The following is a 15,659-nucleotide window of genomic DNA, read 5'->3' on the forward strand; positions in this document are numbered from 1 at the left end:
GGGGCTCCTGCAATGCTGGGGCGACTTGCTCTGACTCTGCAGTGCATGTGGCCTGCCGGCATTCCCTCTCAGTCTCAGATGACAGCCTAACGACCAGGAAAGGTTTTGGCATTTCCGCACACCTCGCCCTCGCCACACCGGGGCTGCTGGCAGGCTCACACACAGAAACTCTCACTCGTATGATTCTCACTCGTTTTGACAAAAACAGTGATAAGAACAGGAGGGAGAATGGCAAGGCATCGTGAGGGAGGAGGAAACCAACACAGTGTCCCCCTGAGCCTGGTGTTGGTGAGAAGGCCACGGAGGGGCACACCCATCTGTGACTTGCCTCTCATTGTAAAGGGAGGAAAAGAACACAGAGCATCCACAAGCTTCCTTTTACTCTCAAGAGTTCACCCAGAAAACATTATCAATAGTTGGATTTAGAATAACAAAACTATCAATATTTTTCTCATACCCATTACAGTTTTCTCTTACGCTCCCTTGCAATTCCTCCCCCTGAATTGAAGTACAGACCACAAACCATTAGTAAGAAAAATCAAGCCAAGTAAAAGGCTAAGAAGTAAAGGGACTGAATAACTCACCAAAACCGGTGAAGGGTTCAATATATAATACCCTAAACACATGTTCTGCCAAGTATTAGATCTGAGACTATACCAAGAACATATAAGCATACAAAGCTAACTTAGAAAACTATTCGGTAACAAATACCTTCCTCCAGCTCTAATCTCCATATGTATTTAAGCTTTGAATCTCACACATATAAACAGGCACGTCATAATTGAAATTTAAGACCACTAATTACCCAGTTATACACACAGGCTTATATATGCATAAGCATATTGAAATAAATAAATATATTTGCTTTACAATTAAAGACTAGTTTATTCTAACACCATCAAACTACTTGTTAATTAAGCAAGACGGCATTTACCAGACAGGAGGAGATCAATAGTTCTGAATCTTCTTTTGTCCAATTGTATGCTGTATATTCAAGGACATTATTCTCTCCTTGCTGCTTACACATATAAGCACAGTTTCTTTCAAAAACGGTGCGGATGCCTTTAAACAGAATCACACTAGTAGTGCAACCCATCCCCAAGGTGTGGATGTTCAGATTTCTAGCAATCACTACTCCATTTCCACATCATCTTCCTTGGCTCTTCAGCGCAGGTTCCCACTGTACCATCTTCATGACAGGCAGTTGCCGGCACCAGAACAGAAGGGAAGCTGAGCTGTTGTACTAGAATCTGCTCCTGCCCAAGCGCCTGACAAAAAAATCCAAGCTCGAGCGTAAAACATGAGGGTGGTACAAAAACAAGATGACACACCTTGGATGCACCAAAACCTTTACAGTATCATTTTCCAGTAGACTGCTTCACTGTTAATACAAACGAACAAATAAGCAGACATGTATATATGGTTACCAGAAAACTGCCAGCTCCTGTGATTTGCTTGGGATTGTTCTGAGTCTCAGAACCTGCCTAAAATGAAAAAGACGGTGCCAGACAGCCACCCTGCTGCAGAGGCTGCTGGAAGGCACAAAGAATGTTCATCTGCTGCAAGAAATCACTCTCCCAGAATGCTTAGCCAAGCATCTATATTAGCAAACATCTCTTTCCTTGACCTAAATATGCTGTTTGTTTAATCCGGCATCAGCGAGAAACAGAGAAGCAAAAGAAAAAAGAAGTCCAAAATGACAGGAATCACCAAGATGACTGCTGCTATGGAAACATGTGCAAGCCCACTTCAAACAACCTTCTGCACGTGTGGGCTGCTGCTGACAGCAAGCCACAAGGGAACACAAAACTGCTGTGTCAGTCTTGACTTCTGCCCACTTCCACTTACTAAAGAGAGGGCTAGCAAGTTTGCACTGCTTAAAAGGATTCTCCCATCTCTGGTACCCAAAGATGCAAATGAGAACACGGATAAAGGGTTACCTGGTCAGGCTGGACATATACCTTCTGCAGCAGGGCTCTATCTAGTATGCGATGGTGAATACACACTGAAGTCCCTCAGTCAACAAGGATATTATTGTGGGTGCCTAAGTAATCCTAGTCCTCCCATTGCAAACTGAACTGAGTAACACTACGCTACCTTATGTGTACGGCTAATAGGGAAACTTGTCACTAATAGAATATGAAGTGGGCTCTTGCCATTTTCCTTCTAAAAAAACAAAAAGCAAATTATGTTAAAAGACCATGATGAACACACAGGAAAACCTTTCCCACCTATAACATGCATCTAGAAAAAAAGTAACTGCTCTTTTAAGATCTGTTTTAACAGAAAAACAGATGGTTTTCATTTTCTATATCAAGATTTCAAGTTAGAGTGAACTATAATGATTGAGTACCTACAGGTTGGTAATAGAAACCTGGGTAATGTAAAAGTAGATCTTTAAAGAATACCATGCAGTCACATCGTCCCAAAATTTATAGTTTTCTATGGCTAATTCACCTATTAGGTCCCACTGATAAGCAAATATCTAGGCTTTAACCATCTACATTTTTATGTGACATATATCTAATAGCTACAGAGATCACTGGAGTAGAGACATGGCCCACATGCAAAAAAACAGAGTTACTTTATGTGGTCTAAAATGTTCAGCTTCAGAATGGCAGTTCTGTTAAAACAGCTACAGTGTTCAAGACTGCACCCAAGTCCTGACATAAAAGGATTCAAGTCTTCATGTGACATCACAATGCTGACAGATAAGTAACATGGAAATGTATCTACAAAGAAACTGAACACTGTATACTGTAAAACACTAAACACATGAGTCATATTGTTACATTTACATCATGGGTGACTTCAGAAAATTCACCAACTAACTTAACTTCTGTACTGCAAGGAAAACAATTTAAAAAACAATAGTTCACCAAATATATAGACAGTACCTAGAAATTTAAACTTAATTTATATTATTACCTATTTTAGACATCCTGGGGTACAGAAGCCAGGGAATATTATTTGAGATACAAAAGATTATGTTGAACTTTACAAAGAATTATAAATAAAAAATAAGTAAATTTGAAGCTGCTGGTATATTTTATTTGATTTATTAAAAAGCCGAAGTTAATATCTAAAACAATGGGAAAGAATGGAACAATTTCCTAGCAATCATTCAAAGGAAAAAGAAAAAGAAATGTTTCCTTGAGGTACATAAATAAGCATTTAAGTGACTTAAATATTAATCATTTTCCAACCAACAAAATTAGTGGGCAAGAAAACAACAGAAAATATTTAGAGAAAAGGATTCAACAAAGCCAAAAAATGGGTTTCATGCTAATAGAAGCATGATAAAATGAATCATTCAAAATATGCATTTGATTTAACTGATTTTTCTGTATGAGAATGATTTTGGATTACTCTAAAATGATAATTACCATGAATTCCATCAGAGGACATAAATAGATGGACGGTATCTTTTGGCAACCAGTTCAGCCACCTACAGAGCATGTATTTCAATTCCAAGATCACATTTACTCTCATATGTTTAAATATCACCTCTAATTTACACATTCCCAAGATTGGATGCCTACCCTTTACTCCTTTTTGAGATCCAAGCCTATGTCTTCCTCTCTTGCTAATAATGATACCTGACTCTCCCCTCACCACCTCACCCTCAGATATTCTAAATCAATTATGTTTTTTAAATGACAAACTAGGATAGTAAATCTACATGGAACATTATTCAGCCATAAAAAGGAAGGAAGTACAGATGCATGATACAATATGGATGAACCTGAAAAATATTATGTTGAGCGAAAGAACCCAGTTACAAAAGACTTCATATTATACTATTCTTTTTAAATGAAATGTCCAGAAGAGGTAAATCCATAGAGATAGAAACTCAATTCGTGGCTACCAGGGAATGGGAGGTGACTGCTAATGGGTATGGAGTTTCTCTTAAGGTAATGATAATATTCAGAAATTCTTATTTTTAACATATATGCTATCTATACACACTATATATACTAAAAACCACTAGACTGAACACTGTAAAAAGGTTAAGTTTTATGGGATATGAATGCAATAAAGAGCCTGACTCCATTTTGACATGTTACTGCTAACAGCTTTAGGTCCCCCTTTTCCTTCCCCTTCTGTCCCATATCTGAGCAAACTGAAAGGAAGCTCCAGGTGGCGACCTCCTTTGGTGCCAGTGGGAAATTCAACCAGAGAACCCTCACTCTGGCCTCACCCGCTAATCTCACAAAAACCCCAAGCCAACCTCAAGACTTGCATGGGGGCAGCCGTGCTCTCCTTCATTATGTGAGTAATAAAGCTTTCCACACTCTCTAGGTGTGTGTGGTGTCATTAGTCTCAAAATCCGAAGCAAACTTTGGGGGTGAGGGGAGGCCATCCTGTTTCTGTGGAGTGGCTCCAACAGTGAATTATTTCTCAATATAGCTGTTATAAAAAATGGGAGTGGGGAGGAAGATAACATTTACTCTGCCCACCCTGGAAAGTTTTCAAGTTCAAACAAAATAATAGGAAAGAACTCAACCAAGAAATAGCTATAAACATGTCAGTAGCTATTGTTTTATACTTCACAAAGGATTTACTGGGTAACTCGAGACAGCCACCTTGCTTAATGAATTTCACAACTTCTGAATGGCACTTTGGCCCCGCTTCTCAGGAAAATACTAAGTAACCTAGTAATGTGGGGGGTGCCTGCGGCTGCCCCAGGGTGTGCATTTGAGACTGGGAAAGGGGCTCCAAGCCGTACAAACCACCAGAAAGCATGTACAGACCATAAATTCAGGGCAAGACTTGCTGGTCCACTCAGTGGTCACAGCAAACCTCAGCCATTCAATCACAGACACCAGTGCAAGCATCTCTCCAGCTCTGACCCCCAGCAAGGTGCCCCCATCTGGAGGTGCTCCTCCCGTAGGCAGCTCCCTCCTTGCCAACTGCCTGTCTGTTCTAAATAACTTCTAAAAGTCAAATTAGTTTGACTGGTAAATTTACTTCACACTCTCTTAGAAAAATGTGGATACAGAATAATCTCAAGTGACACCTGAAAAATCTAGAACTACAGGAAATGAGTAGGCATCTGTCCATTCTGCAGTGGTTGAAATGAAGATCTTACATAATGATAATACATCATACATGCTATAGCCACACTTCATAAAACCTAAATAAATGGAGTATGAATAAAATTCAGTCTAATATGCCATTCCTTCTATTTAAGCACAGTTATGATGGCGAGTCCAGATGAAGGGCTAATTTCCATTCCACTGACATTTATTAATGCTGAACAAAGAAGCCTTATATAAGTTGGCCTGTCAATAACCTACCCATTTTATATTTAATCTATATGATCAAAGTGAGGAGTGTGTAGCATAGAGCCTAGTATATGCCCCAAGCTCAGTAATGTTGGTTTCCTTCCCCCCTTTTACCCCAAATTAAATTTTTTTCCTCCCTGCTATTAAAAGTAAAGAGTGAGGTAGTTCCTCTAAAAATACAAGCATCACTTACCACAATTCAAGCATATGAGACTTCAACATCTAATAAATTCAAGCTACAAATTGCTTTTGATAAAAAATGATTAAAAGAGAGAAACTGGGGTGCTAGAACAAGAAAAGGAAGTTAAAGATATTGTGAAGGAGTGACAGTTTCAGCAGTAATCACTAGAAAAAGGGTTTTTTTTTTAAGTAAGGGAAATTAAGGAAGTGTTATTAAATAAGGACTTTTTAAAAAATAAAGAAAAGGTGAACTCTCCTGCCATTATATATTTCAGGAACATAAGTCTCAAAACTGGATTGGATAGGGAGAGGGTAGACTTACCATATACCTGAATTTATCCATCATTTATCACCCCCACCTCAAACACATTTAAATAGCAGTACCAGTTACTTCAGAAATAACAGGTGGGCCTACAGGACAATGGTACAAACCGTTTTAGACTTCTGAGAGGGCTCAGGTGTGCACTCCTCTCTGTACCACTGTGATGAAACAAATTAATTTTGCTAAAAATGTCTCCCTAAAGTCATGACCACATAAAATATTGGAGTCAGGTTTGCTGCTAACAGTGGTACTTAAAACACTCTCAAAAGAAGAGAATGCAAAATTACACAGGTGCTAGAATATTAGGGAGGCAACCAGACTGTGTGGGGTGCTCTGAACGCCTGGCACGTTCATGAGTGACCAAGTAAAAGGAGAGGAAGCACTCAAACTGGCTTTATGGAACTGAGGGCGGTGGTCTTCCAGAGGTGACCAGAGCTTCTCAAAAGAAACAGAGAATCCTCCTTTTCTTGGCAGGAGACCAAGTTAAATAGCTTTTAAAATAAAACAGAACTCCTAAAGGAAGAAAAGTTCAGGTAAAGAAAACCAACTTACTTGCTGATAGGAATGTAAAATGATGCAGCCACTGTGAAATAGAGTATGGGGATTCCTCACAAAATTAAACGGAGATTTTCCCATATAACTCAGCAATTCCACTCTGGGGAGAGACCCAAAAGAATTGAAAGCAGAGTTTTGAAGAGATATTTGTACACCTATGTTAGTAGCATTACTTAAATAACCAAGAGGTAGAAGCAACCTAAGTGTCTATCAACAGATGAGGGATAAACAGAATATGGTATCTACCATACAATAGGACATTTTTCAGCCTTGAAACAGAAGGAAATTCTGACACATGCTACAACATGAATGAACCTTGAGGACATTATGCTAAGAGATGTAAGCCACACACAAAAGGACAAATACTGTGTGATCCTTCTTATACTATATACTTAGTATAGACAAACTCATAGAGACAGAAAGTAGAACAGCAGTTACCAGGGGCTGGAAGGAGTGGGAATGAGGAGTTATTGTTTAATGGGTGCAGAGTTTCAGTTTGGGATAATGACAAAGGTCTGGAGAGGGATAGTGGAAATGGATGGCTGCACAACATTGTGAATGTACTTACCACCACTGAAATATATATATATATAGTTAAAATGGTAAATTTTGTTATATGTATCTTACCATTAAAGAAAAGAAAGTAAGAAAACCAACTTACTTACTAGGCACTGCTTTCCTATGACTTTCAGGAACAAGTAACATTAAATAACACAAAACCAGGAGGGTAACTAGTCTTCTCTCCCCCAACCCCTTACAAAGAGAAAACAAGCTGAAGATACAGGCTTCATAATGTTTAATTTCTAACTATTTCTTCATTCCACTTCATAATGAACTTAGAAAAAACCTACAAACTATATACACCATCACAGAAAAAGACAGCTGAGATTTAAATTCCTTATTCATAGACAACTTCCACTTTTTTCACTGAGAACTATAAAATGAATGAACCAACAGAGTTTATACAGGTTCTGATTTATCCCTCAGCTCAGGAAGCTACAGGCAAAGTTCAGAATTTCAATTACCACTGTGGGAGGTTACAGAGCAAAATCATGATTTCTGAGGGAGCATAATTCTTTGAAGAGAAACCAATAAATCCATAAATGCTGATCTTGTGTCAAATATGAGAAGCTGCCGAAAGACTTCACCTACCTGAAAAGCTTTACAACCTCTCTGAAAACATCTATAGGGATGCACCTCAGCAGAGGGAAGGTGATAGCACTGTATTGCCATAAATATAGTAAGTAATGTCCAACTACAAACGAGACACTAAGTAAAAAACAAGGAAGCTGAGCAAACTCACAATGCCGTGATGAAATCAGAACTCACAGTGACCTCTCGGCCTCCACCAGCCCCTTCCAAGAAAACTCCATTTTAGGCAGACATCTGAGAAGATCACTTAGCAGCAAGGTATACTGAATTCAAACAATAGAAGAGGTATACAGTATAATTCATGTACAAATGTGCTCATGAAAGAGTTTATGATCTTTAAATAGAGAATTACAGCTACTGGAAAGTTGTTCTTACATATGAAGAGGGAGACTAAAATTCAGATTCTACATACCTCAATTTACATTTTACATCTTAAATCTTTTACTGTCACTGTGCTAGAATAGAAATACTGTCTCATCATGAATAAAAATTCCTTTGTGGCAAAAAGGAAAATATAAACATAAACATAAAATTCAGGTTTGCGATTTTAAAAACTACTGCAAATTAGTCAGATTTTCAATTGATTCATCAAAATATAATAAATAACAAGAAAGAAAGATAGTACAGTGGTTACCTCCCCAAAATGTAGGAGGGAAAATGCAACTTTTCAAAATATTCCTATGGTTTTGAAAAAGCAGAATAAACAGACTCAAAATAAAACATTTACTCCTTTGTCCAGTGTGCTAGATAGGTCAGAAGGAACTAGATTAGGGAGGCTCATAAAACTCTATTCTCTACCTGAGTCTTTACAAGGTTTTAATTTCTCTTTACAAAGACAAAAAATTCATAACTTACTAAGATTCTCTTATATACAGTCTATGGCTAGGTTATGAATTAACCGTAACTGTATTTTAAAAGAATGTTACTTCAATTAAACATTTCCTGCTGCATAAGTGGATTTCACTGTCAGAGAAGTGGGAAACTTTTCAGGGAAACCACTCTCCACATAAAAATAAGATATAGTACAGATACTGCAATCCCTCCATATCAACTAAAAACAAGACCCAAAGAAGATACACAAATGGACAATGAGCAAATGAAAAGTCTTTGGAGAAATGCAAATGAAAAGCAGCAGATAGCACTTTACACCTACTAGGATGGCTAAAATAAAAGACAGATAATAACAAGTGTTGATGAGGTTGTAGAGAAACTGGATCACTCATCCACTGTTGAACAGAATGTAAAATAGGACATCTGCTTTGGAAAACAGTCTGGCAATTGCTCAAGCAATTAAACATAGAGTTACCATATGATATTCAACAAGTCCATTCCTAGCTATATACCCAAAAGAGTTAAAAACATACAACCTTACAAAAACATACACATCAATGTTCTTAACTATAAATATACTGTTCCTAACAATATTATTCTTTTTTTTATTAAGGTATCATTGATATACAATCTTATGAAGGTTTCACATGAGCAACATTGTGGTTGCTACATTCACCCATATTATCAGGTCCCACACACACACCCCATTGCAGTCAGTGTCCATCAGCATAGTAAGATGCTATAGAGTCACTACTTGTCTTCTCTGTGCTATTAATAGTACTATTCTTAATAGCCAAAAAGTGGAAACAACCTAAATGTCCATCAGCTGACGAATGGATAAATAAAATGTGGTATATCCCTACAACAGAATATTATTCAGCAATAAAAATAAATTAGTATTGATACATGCTACAACATATAAACCTTCAAAATATTAAGTGAAAGAAATCAGTCACAAAGGATCACATATTTCATGATTCTGTTGGTATGAAATATCCAGAAATAGGCAAATCTATAGAGACTATGTAGATTAGTGATTGCCTAAGTCTAGGAGGGTAGGTAGGGTGGAACAGGAGGGTAACAGCTAAGATGTACAGGGTTTCTTTTGGCAGTAATAAAAACGTTCTGAAACTGATCATGGTGATGGATGCACAACTCTGAATATACTGAAAACCACTGGATTGAACATTTTAAATGGGTGAATTATATAGTATGTGAATCATACCTCGATAAAACTCTTTTTTAAAAAAACAGATAGGACATATCAGGGCACACCTGTAAAAAGCTGAACTTCTCTTGAAAGCACTCTTTCTGCACACAGTTACCTTTCCAAAACATATCACTACCTCCAACACAGAGAATTCCCAAAATCATTCCTGGCATTTTATATGTGAAAGAGAGCACAAAAGGGAACAGTGAGATGATTTCTTCAGCAAGGGCCAGTTAAAGCTATTCTGCTTTAAATGTACAGAGGCTTAAGGGAAACCTTTTGTCTGGTCACTAACTTTGCAGCATTCATTTTATTAGGCAAGGTCTAGGCCTGAGGGCTGAGCCATCTATCCCAATTCATTCGAAGAAATTTATTCTGTAGATCTTTTCCCACAAAATTTTCATCTCTGTTTTAACCACAGAGCCCTCAAGATTCAAGGGAAAAAAAAAAAACATTTAAGAGAAAAAGTCAGAGCAAGGGTGGAAAGAGATAGATTATTAAGAGGATCTGAAATTTCATTCAAATCACAGAATTGACTCTATTCAGGTCATCCTAGTCACCTGAGCAAAGTAGGAGATTTACATTTTAAATGTAAAATTTAAAGAAAAACATTACATAAATAGTGCTGGGCACATCTTTCATAGAATATGTTACATGGACCTAATTTCTGCTACATGCCAGACACTGAGCACAGAATTTATTCAGTTACATGGTCTCATTTAATCATTTAAACTCTTGAAAAAGAAGTCAAGTGTTATAAATGATCTTACTTATGATCACCATCCTTTGACCTTGTTACAAGTAAACAAGATTTCCCATCCTCCTGTGCAGGACCTGAAGGATTACGACCAACACTGACACCATGTGGAATGGAACTGGTAAACGAAGGGCAGGTGGAGATAAGTAACCCACAAGTTCAATGGTCTCCCTAGACCAGTAGCTTCCAAAGTACTGTTACATGAATTACATTGTTTGTATTAAAGTATCATTGATATACAATCTAATGAAGGTTTCACATAAACAACATTGTGGTTACAACATTCACCCTATTATCCAGTGCTCATCGCCCCCATTGCAGTCACTATCTATCAGTGTAGTAAGATGCTATAGAGTCATTACTTGTCTTCTCTGTGCTGTACTACCTTGTTACATGAATTATATTAAGAAATTAATTTTAAATCATGATACAGTAAATGTGTTTAAGATTATTTCCTGAAAAAATATGTACTCTTACAATATGTGTTATACTACATTATTTTCTATCCCAGCCTCTCTTGTCTACTCTAGCTCATTGGACGGAAAGGAAGTTGAAAGGGAGGGAGGAAACTAGTCACAGCCCGCTAAACTGTTTTCAGGACCACTATGGCCCATGGCTCAGTTTGAAAAACACCACATGTACCAGTAATTGAGTGTCTGTCAGCACCTGGAATTCACCAGTCTTGCCACATATCCATTTCCTACAAGCAGCTGGCCCAAAAGAGGAATGGAATAACCTACTGAAGACAACAGTTGTAAAACAACATTCTGAAATGGGATGGTCTTCCATCCCAAACATACAGTATATTCTTTGAATCAGCTCTCTCCCCAGTCAGAAGATACTGGTCCAGGAATCCAGGGGTAGAAGCAGAAGTTACCCTCTCACAATTACCCTTACGACACACTCCATCCCTGCCGGTATGGAGTCCTGCCTTTACAGGAAGAATGCTTCCATTAGAGAGACAACCAAGTATAATGAATCAGAAGGTGACTGCCACCTGGCCATGTTGGGGGTCCTCAAGCCACTAAACCAAGAGGCAAATGAGGAGGATACTCGACCAGCTGGGGTAAATGGAAACTCAGTTGCTGCCTCTCAAAGGGTCAGGAAGGACTCTGGCTAGAACCAGGGTGAGCTCTTCAGGACATCTTAGTACTTCTATCTCCAATAGCACAAGTTCATGAAAAACCAGAGCAATCCAAAGAAAGACAGGATCACTGAGAATTCAGACATTCAGGCAAAGGACTCTAATCAGTTGAGGTCCTGGCTATGGGCAAAGGAAATACAGAATGAGTAATAGGAGAATAAAGTCATAAATATCAGCTGCTGCCATCTTATTACATTGATGGACAGTGATTGCAATGGGGCGTGGGGGGGGGACTTGGTAATATGGGTGAGTGTTGTAACCACAATGTGCTCATGTGAAACCTTCATAAGATTGTGTATCAATGACACCTTAATAAAATAAATAAAAATCAGCTGCTGCGAAATAGCCAGAGAGAGAAATGGACACTGCAGCAGCTATGCTTCCTTCCTTCCTTCTGTGTGTACCCATTTCATCTCCTCTCCTCTTTCCTCCTGTATTATTTTATACAGATGTTGAAACTTAACTCTACAATTTAAACTTTAGGTAGCACATATTCATGCTGGACTGCAAGTGAATTTATAGATTAATTAACAAAGCCCAGAAATGGATAATATGACTCTCACCCAAAAGTGGAGATACAATAACTAACAAGATTTTGTGATTCCTTATTTGGAGGAGCTTGTGAGAACATTTTCATTTGCAAGAAGGGTATCTATGTTCTGTTAGGCTGAGATAGAGTTGTTTTTATTTTGTGTAAGTTCAAGTATGTGTGGAGGGTGGGTCTTCAGGCTGGGTAGTCAAAGGTGTGCCGGTTGATAAGTTAATGTCTCCCAGGTGCAGCCCCCACCCTCCCACCCCTTCTGCTCTCAGCTCTGCAACATCAGGGCTGGCACTCTGCACACCGCATCGTTTCACCAGTTGGCGCTCTGTTAGGCTCACCACCAGGGGGCACCAGAGGGTGACTGCAATGCTAGTGGAGGATCTGGAGCTTGCTTGTTGGTACCTGCTTCCCACTGATTCGGTTCCTCACATCACCCAGCAACACTTCTACCCACTGGCAGCACAGGTCCCTCCTGTGCAGCAGCTGAATCAGGTCTGCCACTTTCCCAGAACTTACAGAACCTTCCTCATTATGCCCCCCGAGAAACACCATCACCAGCCACCCAGCACCCACTCCTCAGAGGTCTGGGTTTCAGTTCTGTGGGCCCCTTCTTTAAACTTCTAATAATAACTAACAGTCTCATCCCTTGGCTCTCCTAGGCCCAGGGCTGATGGCTGCTTGTTACAGTCACTACCTCTCTGACGTGTTAATGTTCTCTTTTTGCCTTTTCAGTTACCTACTTAACTTTACGCCTAAAAATAATTAATTCTCCCTGTTAAAATAACTGGTGTGATTTGGGCTTCCTGGCTAGAACCTGTTATATTATACTAGGTTCGAAACAGTTTTAAAAAACTAGTATCACCAAACATTGAGAATGGCCAATAAGCACATAAAAAGAATATCAACATCATTAGACTAATTCAAATAAAAACTACAATGACATTCCATTTTACATCTATTAAAATGGCTAACATTTTAAAAAACTGGCCACACTGAGTGTGTTGGCAAGGATGTGGGGTAAGAGGAACCCTAACACAATGCTTGGTAAACAGTTTAACAGTACCTAAAAATGTTAAACAAAGGGTTGCCATATAACCTAGCAATTCCACTCCTAGGTTTCCACCCAAGAAAAATGAAAGCACATGTTTACAATGAGACTTATACACAAATGTTCACAGCAACATTATTCACGACAACCAAAAAGTAGAAGCAACTACCCAACTGCCCATCAACTGGTGAATAAACAAAATACATTTCATTCAGACAACAGAATGGAATACTATTTGACAACAGAAGGGTATAAAGTAATGATACATGCTAAAGTACGGATGAACCTCAAAAACATTAACCTAAGCAAAAGGAGCCAGATGCAAAAGTCACATATTAAATTATGCCATTTATATGAAATGTTCATAAAAGGTACATCTATAAAGACAGAAAGTAGATTAGTGGTGGCCTCAAACTGGCGGGTTGGGTGAGAACTGAGAGGGACTGCAAATAGGCAAGAGATTTATTTTGGGGATGACAGAAATGTTCTGAAATTAAATCATTGCAATAATTGCACAAATCTTAAAATTTACTAAAACTTCTTGAACTGTACATTTAAAATTCAGAGTGAATATTATGGCATGTAAATTATACCTCAATGAATCTGTGAAACAAAAGTCTAGGAAAATATTTGTAGAAATTCTAGTGCCATAGGCAAATGATAAATCATTATAAGAAACCACAATGCACTGATAAGTAAAATGAAATGTTTGTGTCTGGACATACATATAATTGCAAATACAGCACGCCTAAGAATGAAGCCAGCAGAGTATCTTCTTTTCAAATGCTTAAGAATAGGTTTGGTGTACAGCATTGAAGAAAGGCCCAACCTGAGTGAAAGATGGTTTGATTGGTTCAAAACTTAACAAATGGGATACCACCAGCATTCAAATCTAGCTACTGTCATTAAAAAGGAACATACTGTTTGAAGTTGAGAACATTTTCTTCTGTGAAGGGACAGGCTTTTTTTTTTTTTTTAGGAATGTCTCTTAACAGCGACAGTGACATAGCCAAGAAGACAGACTGATGAAGTCTCATTACAAAACAGCAAAGGCTGAGTGACCGTAGGCATCCAATACAACTAAGTAACTTAACATAAATCACTGAAAGTGTGCTTGACCTTGAAAACAAACTTGAACTCAGATATCATTACTATGTGAAAGTAAGGGATCTCTAAAGACAAACACTTCCTAACCATAATATTCACTAGCCTAACCATTCAGACAGGCAAATACTTTTTCTTAAAATGAATGACTCAGATTTTGAACTTGTTTTTTGATTCCTGGATGATGTCTATGCTTGCTACAGAGAAAACAACTATTCTTTAGCCCAAAGTTCAGGGCATTCAGACTCTTCCCCAAAAGTCTATATAAAATATCTCAAAAAGGAATATAATGATAATGGATTTTATAATAAGTATCTGTGGTTTTTCATAATGTTTTTTAAAGCAAGTATTTATTATTATGACTTTTTAAAAATAATTATTGGTGCTTTCATGGTATAAAATTATTTTCTGCAATAGCATCCCAATTTGCAGCATTGTGCTTAAGAGAAAACAAATACAAGCTGAATTTAACAGACATTGCTTCAGATGTTATCCAGCAACTAATTAGGCCATGACACATGGGTCGGTCACCTGTACTAGTCTCCCATTACAGGTGACAAGACCGAGGTTCAGAGAAGTAAACCAACTTGACCCGTCCATCACACAGCTGGTATGTGGAATATGAACCAGGGCTCCATGGCTCCTAAGTCCCTGCTCTTTCCAGTGTGTCACAATGCCATTAAAGGTAACGATGATTACACAAAAGGAATCGAAAATTATAAAGTACTTATACATGTAAGATTCTGAAGGAAAACATGAACTTCCAGTGTTTTAGTTATATTAGTTCCTTAAAATAGATCTGGTCCTCTCTTTGGGAAGCCTAAGGCTGGGGCTAGATCATTTTCTTCAACTGCAAGGGGAGGTACACACCCCAGAATCAAACAGCATCAAAGAAGATGCTAAGTGGTCAGGTATTTCTATTATCCCAGGCCACCACCAAAACTTCTAAAACAGCAAAGGTGATTCACGCACAGCCAATTTTAAGTTTCTACTCAGGACATAAATCCCCCACTTCCATAGAAGGTGAGGAATTATTCCCATTGTTCCTGATGAGAATCACAGGGAATTCAAGGGCTGATGTCACAGCTATCTGCTGTGGAGGCATCTCTGATGGGAGGGAGAGACTTCTAAAATTCAACTTCCACAAATGAACAAATTGAAGGCCACTTCTGGGAACACATGCTTCTTAATTTCATAATAACTGATAGCTTGATTAAATCTATTATGTGACCAAAGAAATATCCTGATGATTCAATACTTCCTGGGAAAAGCTAATGATACATTTCCTTCTTTTAACTCATCAGAGTCACCAATGAAGGTCACTGGCTGGAGGTCACCAGGAGATCAATGTACATCCTTGCACTAAGTAGCCTAAGTCCAAGGAAGTTTCTCAGTTTTTAGTTCTCACCAAATGGATAGGAAGATGACCACACATATTTAATCTCTTACCTCAGTGCCAGTGAAGATACAATGTTTTAATATATCTGAGCAGATTTAAATATATATAGCCACTTTCCTATCCATCAG

At 38.2% G+C, this 15,659-nt stretch overlaps 1 protein-coding gene across 10 annotated transcripts in view; it reads right to left on the minus strand.

Annotated features, from left to right (window-relative positions):
• Nucleotides 1-15,659, minus strand: part of DOCK9 (dedicator of cytokinesis 9) — a 286,115-nt gene that overhangs the window by 223,817 nt on the left and 46,639 nt on the right. Inside the window, exon 1 of one of the 10 annotated variants that reach the window (XM_036893830.2) lies at nt 935-1,800. The exons of 6 other annotated variants lie outside the window; for them this stretch is intronic. In XM_036893830.2, the coding sequence (XP_036749725.1) occupies nt 935-1,096 (162 nt within the window). In that variant the 5' untranslated portion in view covers nt 1,097-1,800. Of the gene's footprint in view, nt 1-934; nt 1,801-15,659 lie in introns of those variants that run through there. 3 more of the 10 variants (XM_036893857.2, XM_057494437.1, XM_057494435.1) reach the window with 3 other exon arrangements.

Source organism: Manis pentadactyla, chromosome 17 (genome assembly GCF_030020395.1).
Source record: "Manis pentadactyla isolate mManPen7 chromosome 17, mManPen7.hap1, whole genome shotgun sequence".
Classification (NCBI taxonomy): Eukaryota; Metazoa; Chordata; class Mammalia; order Pholidota; family Manidae; genus Manis; species Manis pentadactyla.